Source organism: Megalopta genalis, chromosome 9, assembly GCF_051020955.1.
Source record: "Megalopta genalis isolate 19385.01 chromosome 9, iyMegGena1_principal, whole genome shotgun sequence".
NCBI lineage: Eukaryota > Metazoa > Arthropoda > Insecta > Hymenoptera > Halictidae > Megalopta > Megalopta genalis.
In genome coordinates, this window is record NC_135021.1 from 16,701,830 (window position 1) to 16,713,909 (window position 12,080).

A 12,080-nucleotide genomic window follows, 5' to 3' on the forward strand; every position below is an offset into this window, starting at 1 on the left:
CGATATCGTGCATTATTACACCGTGAACGGTTAGCAACAGATTATCACCTCGGGGGCCTGCGAACACGGCCATGATTAGAGAGTGAACATAACGAATCTGTTGCGCTTCCGATATTGGACAATGCTGCGCTTCCTCCGTCGAGCAGCGCGTTTTCCCGTGCGGGGAAAGTGTAGATGACGTATCTCCTCGGGCATTGTTGCATCATTGTCCTAGGTATCGATACAAGGTTTGCCTTCGGCATTCACCTATTTGAAAGTCAAGTTCGTCCACGGTAGCGGACAAAAGATTATGATGAGAAAAAGGAAAAAAAAAACTAATAAAAGCTTTACCGCGGTAGTCCACTTCGATGCAGCGAAAATGTGCATGTAAATATGGTGCAGACATCGGAAGACATGAACACGCTGGTTGCTTCTCAATTGTGGTCAGTGTCTTCGAATATAACCAACGTTTCTCTTGAAACTCGCATTTAATTTGTCGTTGCGAAGATTCCGTAAATTCGAAGTACGAAGAATCGTATTAACCCTTCGCACTCGAGTGGCGACTCCGAGGCGACGCTAAAAATTGCTACGCTACTTTCGAACGAATCTTCACGTTGTTCAATTTGTCTGTGTTCGATAAATCGTCGAATAATAATAATAATAACTCGATAGAAATCTTCTATAAGCACACACGTTCAATTTCATATGTATAATATGATATACAGGATATCCCAAAAATGTTTCGCAATCCGAAAGTGGCTGGTTCCTTAGGTCATTTGAAGCAACTTCTTCCTTTACAAAAATTTTCTCCGAGGCACCGTTAACGAGTTATCAACGAAAAACAGTGACCAATAAGAATCGAGTATGGCTGACGCGAGACGGCCCAGCCAACCAGCGCACGAAGCCCAGTTCCGCTCAATGGCTCGATCGCCTCGCGCCAGCTGAGCTCGCCTCTCATTGGTCACGGTCTTTCGTTAATAACTCATTAACGGTGCCTCGGAGAAAATTTTTGTAAAGGAAGAAGTTGCTTCAAATGATTCGAAGAAACCGCCATTTACTGATTGCGAGACATTTTTTAGACATCCTGTATATATATATATGATATATTTATAATATATATAAATGGAAATAATGTAGGTTGAAACAAATGTCTTCATCTTGGAGTTGAAATAGTTTCGAGTGCAAAGGGTTAAATCGACTGCAGTTGCATCGAAACGCGCATATAAAGTCATTTCAGCGGAAACCAAGAAATATTTAACTTCCCACTCTTTTCTAGGTTTCCGCTGAAATGACTTTATATGTGCGTTTCGATGCAATTGCAGTCGATTTATAACCCCTTACACTCGAAGCTATTTCAACTCCGAAATGAAGGCATTTGAGACCTCGTATCGACCCGACCGAGTATGAAGGATAGTTTGGAGGCTTAGAAGACATCTATGGTGATTCAAACCAGAGAGGAACCTCGGAGAAGATAATTTTCTCGCGGGAGAAGCTGCGATCGAGCAGTAAATGTGAAGGAAACATGTGAACAAATGCGAGAAGAAGCGACGGAGATACAATGCCCTCGAGAAAGCGTTCGCTGCAACTGTGTGTCGGGTCCATGGGAAAATTCGTGATCGATCACGTGTGCAGCGGCTAGAATGGACGCGAGTCGGTCGACTCTTTTATCTACCTTTGATGCCAACATATTCCAGGAACTACGACCGCGGCACTTTTCTCCGCGGCACGAGGCCAATATCGCGAATATTGTCGGTAAAACGCGTCTCACCCGAGACCATAGGATTCCAGTAAACAATTGTCGCAAAAAGCTGAAGCGAATAGCTTCTTGCAATCCGAAGTTTCATGTAGTCGTGATCTGGAAGTTTGAAAACGTTCTAGCAGAAAGTGTTGTTCAACTCTTATTGCGAAACCGAGTTCCAATAGCCAGAAATGTCCAAAAAGCAATTAGAATGTTATTCTACTTATAATTTTAATTTACTTATAGTTTGCAATCGGCGATGTTGATACAGGAAATGCGATCGTGTGCGAAAGGAATTTACAATGTTTCCAAATCAAGCTGAGACTGTGAGATTAGAGATAAAGAGAATACGAATAAAACTTTATAATATAAGAGATTTCATAAAAAATCATTTTATGATATTAAAAAGCTAGAAGAAGGGTAAGATTGTGATTTTGTAGAAATTGAATGACCAGAACTTTGTGTCAAATATAATAGTTCAACCCTTTTCTATTTCTATGCAATGTTTGGCATTCATGAAGGCTCGAGCATTCACTTTTGTTCCGTTTATGAAAATTTCTGAGTCTTCCACGATCGGAGAAACGAGCACACAGCCGAGCAGTAGTACAGGTCAGCCAATATCAGACGAGGGCGGCCTGGTTCGCAAACTCTCCAGAATTTTTGCCGTAGCTCGTTAAGTTTTTTCTCTCTGCGCCCGAACTATTTCTCTCTTCCGGCCCCCTATGTTTCTTTCCAGTGAGCTGCCAATTAAAGTTTTCGGTCGAACGTGTAGTGGGAGGATTCGAATTCTCCCTAGTCCAGCCTCGGTCTCATTTTTTCCGAGTTTCTTTCTCATCGAGGATTTTTTTAACAATTGCAATCGCGTACAAAGCATCGCAGATAAAAAGAAGCTCGCTCGCATAAAAGTAAATTGGATTGAAGCATCTGTCGAGGAATACGAGACAGTCTGATCGTAACGTCGATTCCGCAGGGCCGAGTATTCTTTATTCAAACTGAAAGAAGAATCAAAATACTGTAATTAAGATAGTTTAACTGGCGAACGATCTCGTCACATTCGGTTGTTTTTCGAATGCACAATGTTGCCGCTATACGACGTAGCTGTTGTTTTTAACACGGCAAGCGAACGCCACAAAATTGAACAAAAATGTTTATTTCCTCCTCGACGCATAAATTCGTGGATTTTAAATTGTTTTGTAATTTCAAACAAAAATCATTTCTTTCGGGCGTGCTCGTTTCTGGCATTGATTTTAAGACAGAAAATTGATAACCCTTCGAAAATGTTCGGTCAATGGAAACAACAATGAACTGTTCTTTCCATCCTCCTGGCAGACTATCGAGATGGCCGGACAGGTAGCTAATTGGTCGCTAATTAATCGAATGGCGACTAACAGCACAACCGAGACGCTCGAGTCGAATAATTGTCAGGAATGATTTTCTGTTGATATAGTTCTGTCGTCAAGATCGAACGTTTACATTTCGTCCGAAAGACCATCGTTCGCACAGGGTCGTTCCATTGTGACATAGTACGTGGCATTGAATTTCCCGTGGCACCGGCGAAAACTCGCCGCTAATTTCAGAGGAAGGAAGTTCCACGTAGCGTCGTTGGTCGTAATTCGATGGCCTGTCGGGAGACGAACTTCTTGAGTGCCTCGTCGACAGTAACCGCATTAAACACCGAAGCCTTACGCTTTGTCAGTGGACGTAGTCGAACCTACGGTCCTCCCTCGATTGCTATCGAGCGTCGAACTTGTTGCTTGTGCGTCAGTTGGATTGTAATTTCAGTCGAAGGTCGCAGGGAACGTTTCAACTACTATTAGAAATGATCTAGCCACGCACATTTTGTTATTTAACCCGAGAAAGATAACCTACGTCGCAGAGGCGCCTGCGAAGACTGTTGATTTTTGTTAATTTTTCATAGAGGTCTAGTGATTTAAGTTTAAAATTACTTAAAATATCAAAAAATATAATATAAATGCATTTTATTTTTACAATAATGCCAAACCTTTAAAATGACTAGATTAACTTAAATAAATATCCATTGTTAGTATAAAATTGACGCCTTAGAAAAGCATGCGCCTCTGAAGCGTATGGTTATCTTTTACGTACGTTGTCATATGGTTATCTTTCTAGGGTTAAGCTTTTAGGCACGACGCGCCACTATAGTGGCTTCCGCGGATGTCATCTCTCTGGACGACGCGCCACTATAGTGGCTTGCTCTAGTAGCTCACTCGCTCATCGTTTCAACCAAATAATCGTCTTCATATGCATTGTTTCACACTTCTTTTGTCTTCGCATCGATTTACAACAGTCTACAGGGTGTCCCAAAAATGTCTCGCAATCCGGAAATGGCGGGTTCCTCGGATCATTTGAAGCAACTTCTTCCTTTACAAAAATTTTCTCCGAGGCACCGTTAACGAGTTATCGACGAGAAACAGTGACCAATAAGAATCGAGTACGGCTGACGCGAGACGGCCCAGCCAACCAGCGCACGAAGCCCAATTCCGCTCATTGGCTCGATCGTCTCGCGCCAGCCGAGCTCGCCTCTCATTGGTCACTGTTTTTCGTTAATAACTCGTTAACGGTGCCTCGGAGAAAATTCTTGTAAAGGAAAAAGTTGCTTCAAATGACCCGTCCAGAGAAATAGACTCGCGCAGAATTCAGCCGTACCTAAAAGGTTAACGATGAAATAACACTTGAAAAGAATTTCAATTTAATCGAATTATAACTTGATTATAAACTATTTTTTGACCTGATCCTACACGATTTATTAACTTCTGTACATCGTTAAGGCCTCCAACATTCAATGTTCCGTCGGTTGCCAATTTTCCAAGCTGTTACCGCTGCATTATCACTTCGAAGCCGCTTCAAGGGATTCCCATCCGTCAGCAACCCTTGTGTAATACATAAAAAGGGGGAAGAACCTCCAGGAGCTTGCGAAACTACCTCTGAAGCTGTCGAAATCAATTCTTGTGAAACCAGAGAACTAATAATTTCCAATTTTAAAATTAATGCAATCCTTAATAATAATAAGCCGGACAAATGATTAATAACCAAATAATAATACAATCGTGGCTATACTAGAAACAAAGGAATTTATAAAACCGTCAATTTAAGGACTTTGTTCCGTTATAGTAGTCACGCATGTCTGACCATCGTTAGCCGTTCCTACTTATTCAAGGCGAGTTTATTAAACTGCCGAAGATTAACGAGTTTCTGTGACTTTATTTAATCAATTTATTTTCATTTATTTCATTTTATATATTTATGGACGGTCATGTTGTCTTTCGTGTGCATTAACAGCAACAGTGCAGAGACTATAATATAAGAATTAGAATACTATAAAAATTCATTAAACATTATAGAAACGCTTTTCTGCACTATTGGAGCAACTAAAGACTGTAACATGAAGGAGCCACTTATATGACCTCGGTTTGCTTGTAACAGGCTACTTCCGGTGCAGGTTGTACATTTTGATGTACACATACGGTATGCATGACCCGCGTTCCACCTGAGCCCTGGAAGTTAAGACAAGTGCGAGATGCCTTGGCCCATAATCGACCACGTCCAAGGGCCGTTACCTCCGAATGCCCGACAACGTGCCGGTTTAAATATAATTCCGATCCCGTTGATCCATTTCCGTGGCGTAATGAACGCATTCGAGCGCATTCGTAATGTGTAGCTTACCGTTTCGAAACAAAGGACGTTCTTGATAATAGCAGTTATGTAATAAAGGGATTACCATCGCTGACGCGCGACCGGACATGGGACGGTCCGCGTTTTATCCTGTAGGAACGCTAGTTAAACTGTTCTAATCAACTTGAGCGACGTTCACGGCACGATGGATCGATCGCTCGCTCGCTCGCGTTCCGATTGAATATCGCCGGCGAATACGCCGCTGCATCGCCAAGGAAATACCGGCTCGAAATGATCCGGCGACGCACGAAAAATCAGGTTTCTCCAGAGATCGAACGATTTTTCAGCGGAATATTCGAGGGCCACTCGGAGCCAAAGGTTTTCTCGTCGGTCCGCGTGACACTTCGATCGCAGGAATCGCGAACGAATGAAAATAAAAGGAAAAAAGACGAACGTCTGCTTATTTCACAGAAAATTGGAAACTTCGCTCACGGTTCAGATATCTAATTAACCCTTAGCGCTCCGCGCGTTTCTCGAGTACTGCCTACCAGCAACTCCGGCACATTTTTGGAGCGGTGCGCCTGAGATAAAGGAAGACTTATTTTCAGCGGGAAAGATTACACGTCCTTGCGAATGCATTTGATATTTTATTTATTTTATAAATATACATTTTCCTATTGCAAATAAAAGATAAATTTTAAATTCTGTAATTCACCATGGTGCGATATCTTTGGTAACAATCTCCCATGTGCATTCTGGGTTTGCTTGGACAAGTGTCACGGTATTCACTTTGTCAAATAGAGTTACTAGATATCTCTTTCAAGTTTAGAACATTTTCTGCGTAATCGTTGGTTTCCTTTATAATTTCATTTGCCAATTCGTCCGTGAAAAATAATTTAAAATATTGTATCGGCTGTTCAACGTTTGTAGGAACTTGTGGTCCAATGACCTGTGGCAATACACTAAAAGGTATTCTATCTGGAATATGTAATTCTTCCGTAACATCGCGCCATTCATCCAAGTCTTGTAACGAATCTTCGCTTTCACTTTCAATAATTCTCATTCTTCCTCTCTTTGGTAGTATAATTTCGCTACTACTACTCGAAGTGTCAGAATCATAACCAACATTGTTTTCCACAATGTCTTTTAACTCTTCAAAATCAAATACGTCTTCGGTATCGCTCGGCTCTAAATTCTCATCGTAATATTTATTTTTCTCCATGTTGCTAACCATAGAAAAGGTCAACAAATGGTTTAATCGCAATGGTACAGACTTGGCACGTTTTAACTACGGATAACAATTGCTAACGCCGACGATAACGTATGCTAAAAACATTTGGCTCCGTAGCGGAACGCTAAGGGTTAAACAAATATTGTTCGACAATCCATCTAGGATTCCCTTCATGTCAGAATCTTTGATTTTTTGTAGTCCTTAAATCATGCTTCAAAGAGATCATCAGATTCCTGTGGTCATCACTATGAAACATGATTTCGGGATTAATTTCGCTACTGCTACTCGAAGTGTCAGAATCATAACCAACATTGTCTTCCACAATGTCTTTTAACTCTTCAAAATCAAGTACGTCTTCGGTATCACTCGGCTCTAAATTCTCATCGTAATATTTATTTTTCTCCATGTTGCTAACCATAGAATAGGTCAAAAAATGGTTTAATCGTACCGGTACAGACTTAGCGCGTTTTAACTACGGATAACAATTGCTAACGCCGACGATAACGTATGCTAAAAATATTTGGCTCCGCAACGGAGCCTTCGGAGTTACGAAACAAATGACAAATGTCTCCGTAGCGGAGCCTTCGGAGCGCTAAGGGTTAAAAATTGTTGGAAATCTGGTACCAAGCGTCGGCGCCGGTTCTGTTGTTCGACGTATTCTCCATCGAGAAATATTTTGTTGGTGTTCGATGGGAAGCGACTCGCGCGAACGAACGGCGCATAGATGGATTTCGGGAAAATAGGGTAATCAACTGCGACGGGAACGAAAAATAAACACAGAACGGGTATATCAGTGTCGATATCATCCAACAAGAAGCTACATAGCTAATTAATGGAATATCCATTCGATATCGATTTTGCTTGTTTTCCTGTCCGAACTAATAGCGCAGCTTTAATTAACCGACTAACGGTGTGTTGCAGTGCCAGATCACATCAGGCCACGTGTACACAGTTTACCGGAGAAAGCTTACAACCCGAGAGCCGGGGACGATCTTTATCGACTTCGTGCGTTCAGCATCACGCAGAAAGGGATCGTTAATCGCGGCGATTCGATTATTTCGAGGCGCAGCAGGAGCAACACTTCCGTCAACAGCAGCAGGTAATCGACTCGTGTCAAAAAAGTTCGGTCGATCTCGGTTGTAATTACCATATGTTCGCGCACACGTGAACACGGAATTCATAGTCGAACACCAATTACGACCCAGATCGAACGTAATTATCATTGAGCAGCGGGTACGTGGACCGGAGTTGACCGAAAAGCAATCTGATCAATGATTCACGATTATAACTCGTTAATTATAACTAATTCATAATTATTGGATTAAAAGTAATGTAATACATAATTAATGATCATAACTCGTTAGTTATTATAAATTATTATAGATCGGTTATAAATTATTACAGATTAGTCGATTAATTATTGGAGCGTCAATCATTAATCGGATTACTTTTTACCCAACTCTGACGTAGACTCGATTTCTTGTCGCACACACAGTTGTTGCATAGTGGAATGCAATCCTAATCGTGATATCTGTAGGTACGTATATTCTGTGGCACAAAGTAAGAAAAAAATGTTATGTAAACATAGGTCATATAGAGCTCTATTATGAAGTAATAACAAAAATTCAGAATATAGGATTAATAATGCGCTCAGTGAAATGAAAGAGAATAGAAACGAAATTCGCACGGTCATAAATTCGATCTTCGATCGATGTCAATCATGTATTGTCAACAACGGTAGTCATTTCGAAATGTATTAATACACACAGCTTACATAAACACACGGCATGTACTGATCTATTCAAGCCAATGCTCGCAGTAACAGCAAGTTGATTACTATTGCTATTCTGAATTTTTGTTATAACTTATTAATAAAGCTCTACATGACCTATGTTTACGTAATACAGTAGTATCTTCGACGTCCATTTTGTTCGACATGCTCTGCTATACTAACAAAATTCCTTCTGGTCATGGTCGCTGGTAACTGAACGATAGTGCGTATCGATTCTAATTGATTACATTAAAACAATAACATAGTAAATCGATTATGCGTGCACAAAATCGGATTTACTTTAATAGCAACCTATTATTTTATCAATTAGTTGCGCCAATTAGTGCTTTAGGTAGAATGATTAGGTTTAGGTGCACAGGCAATCCCCTCTTAACACGGTTTTCCCATAACAAGATTTGAGAAACAGGATAGCTAAAATGTATTATATTATACGAGTGGGTTAGAATCATGGTTGCATTATCCTTATTGCGAGAGGGAAGGAGTGTTATTGTTTACTAATATGGGTATCGTTTAATGACCAAAATCATTAAGTATATATAGTAATTTTATAATATGTTCATAATACGTACATTTTGGGGCATGTATAGATTACATTTTAATATATAAATCAAAATTTTCGAAAATGTTATTTACTCTCACTATGATTCTAAAAATTTCCCAAAAATGTCTCGCAATCCGAGAGTGGCGGGTTCCTCGGGTCATTTGAAGCAACTTCTTCCTTTACAAAAATTTTCTCCGAGGAACCGTTAACGAGTTATTAACGAAAAACAGTAACCAATGAGAGGCGAGCTCAGCTGGCGCGAGGCGACCGAGCCAATGAGCGGAACTGGGCTTCGTGCGCTGGTTGGCTGGGCCGCCTCGCGTCAGCCGTACTCGATTCTTATTGGCCACTGTTTTTCGTTAATAACTCGTTAACGGTGCCTCGGAGAAAATTGTTGTAAAGGAAGAAGTTGCTTCAAACGATCCGAGGAACCCGCCATTTCCGGATTGCGAGACATTTTTGAGACAACCTGTATATCATTTTAATAAGAGGCCCTTTTGATTAATAACCTTTCTTCCTTTCGTTCTTTTTATTGATATATAATTACTCGACGAAAATGCTACAATTTGATTAATTTTTCAACCTTACACTTTGTGTTACCTACCTTCTGCTCGTAATACACATTTTTCGCCTCAAATACTAATCATCGAGCGATCACGGTGTTCGTTCCCAGAGTTCTCGAATTGCCCCGAGATTTTATTTTCAACGATTCCGTAAACCCGGCTTGGCGTACGCTCCAACAACTTCTCAAAGCTTTCGAATTTCTCGCAGACGAGATTCTCGTGTACGTTAATTGGCGCGGAGTCGAATCGTGGGCGGGTTCTCCTTTGAACAAAAGCAATTTGTGCAGCTGTCGCAGCGGCAAGCTCGATGCCTTATCCCCCGATCGAGACACGGCTCCAAAATAAACAATCCCTTCGGGGTCAGCGACTTTCCCGTCTTTGTCGATGAATCGACGGCAGATTACATTTTTTCGATCCCGATTGTCATAAATTTTGATCGCCAGAATCAGTTCTCGCGGGATGTGTGCGAACATCGTTCCCAACGGTATGAACGATTCTTCTCCGTCAGAGGAGCGAAGAGTTATGGGTTCTCGCAACGAAAGTCGGAGAGAATCGAACAGAACGGGCGACCCTGTTGGACGGAATCCTGTTTTATTAGACAGTGGCTCGTGTCCAATTAAACGCCAGTAGTTTCTGAAACAATGAATGATATCAGTTTTATTTATTGATCGGACATCTTCCTACAATCAAGATCTTCGGCGTCGACTCTTTTAGAACGGGCTCTGTGCTATACGTGTATTTATTTCGGCGTCTTGTTTTACTCATCGCATTCGATTAATTTTCGTGCACCGTCGAAATGCTATTAATTAATCAGATCGATAGAAGTTACAGAAATTTCGAAAGTTTCGAAAATTTAATGAAACCAAAATGTTTCATTTAACACGTTCCGTGCCACGTGTACCATCGATGGTACACGCTTGCATGTTTACTTAGTGAACTGAACAAATTGTTTACAAGAAATTTAGAACCGAAGAATCAATTTCCACCGCAAGAATGGGCGTTGATAAGTTTTTGTTACGTTGTTATGTGTACGAGAATTAATAATTGCACGTAATACATCAAGTTTTAGTCAAATATCAAAGTGTGAAGATTCGAGTAAAAAAAGCTCGGCACGCGGAACGTGTTAATCAAATTAAAATTGAGAAGTTTCGATTTGCAGATCCTAATAGAAACAGGAAGATACGGTTGACGTGGCAGCCAAAGGGTCTTTTCTGTATTGTAAATTGAAAGTCCGCGCTTTAGGAACCATCCGATCGAGATGGGAGGCGATATTTGAATTAGCAAATCGATTAAACTGTCCCCGATCGGGTCGGCAACTTGGAGCTTCCTCGTACGCAATTTCACCTTTGCAACTAGAGATTTGTGCCCTTGTAACTTCAACAACGAAGTAGAACGGGTCGTGGAACAGCTAATTGGTTTTGTTTCGACCGTGGTCGCACGGCGCAGGAACACAGGCTTGTCTCATTAATTTTGTTCCCGTTAAATCCTCGGCTGTTACACGGGATTTATGTAGCGCGTGCGGACAAGTACGAAAAATGACCGTGGCAAGCGGAATACAAATTGACGAACGATTGGGACGACGCGACGGTCCGCGCGTCATTAGATTGCCCTGTCGTCGTATAATTGAAATAGCGTCGATCTAATTCCGTTGCAAGTGCTTTTAAACGCTGTTGAATTAATCGATTCGCGGGAATTCGATTCGTGGCGTCTCTAAAACCGTATTTATGATAACGTGGCGTCGCTTTCGATTGAAACACGTAACGAACACGAAAACCAGCGGTAAACGCGTCGAAATTTATCAGAACCAATTCGGGGGGGGGGAGGGGGTCGATGGGACGATATGATGGGAATTAAACGCCGGCGTTGGTAATTCAAGCGAAAACCGTAACGTGTGATCGATGAATGAGCGATGTCGCGTATTTCGCTTGTCATTGTCCTCGTTCTGGATCGGATTGTACGCGATTCAATAGAAAGGATGCCGGAATACTAATCCGGAAAATGGAGAAGCGTAATCGGGTCGGTACGCGAGGAACGCGCTCTATTATCGCCTTCGAAATTCCCAAATCTCGGAATGCTCGATCATGCGAGCGGAATCGTCCCACGAAAAATGTAACCTGAAACTTGTACCTTTCGAACTTTCAACCATTTTTCACTCCGAAGTCTCATCGGCGGTGTTTACTATTTCGTTCGTTGTGCCGAATGAGCTTGCAATGAACACTTCTTTTTTTTTTAATCATAATTTTCGATTAAAAACACTTCTATTAATATTATAAATACTGGAAAATGGATAGAATAAAATGCCGATTCTTCGTAATAAAGGGAAAACTAAAAATATGCAAATTCACAGATTTGACTGATGGGTTTCCAATATGAGACGCAGTTTGGCTCATTTTCAGAAAATTAATTCTTTTTGCCTTTTTCGTACATTGGGCACATAAAATTTGTAATTCTCAAACTTCGTCGAATATTTATGAAAATAATTATATACTAATTATGCTATTTTTAAGATATCTGTAGTATAACTGAACTCCTTCAACTCCTCCTTTTAACGTATTTTACAAATATAGTTGTCCTGTCCAAAAATACGAATTAATATGCAACAT

At 41.0% G+C, this 12,080-nt stretch overlaps 1 protein-coding gene across 2 annotated transcripts in view; it reads left to right on the forward strand.

Annotated features, from left to right (window-relative positions):
- Positions 1–12,080, forward strand: part of LOC117217346 (uncharacterized) — an 85,793-nt gene that overhangs the window by 11,191 nt on the left and 62,522 nt on the right. For both annotated transcript variants that reach the window (XR_013034155.1, XM_076524693.1), the window contains exon 4: positions 7,503–7,680. Coding sequence is in view for 1 of the 2 variants with exons in the window: in XM_076524693.1 (XP_076380808.1) it covers positions 7,503–7,680 (178 nt within the window). In the remaining variant the exon portion in view is untranslated. The remainder of the gene's footprint in view (positions 1–7,502; positions 7,681–12,080) is intronic.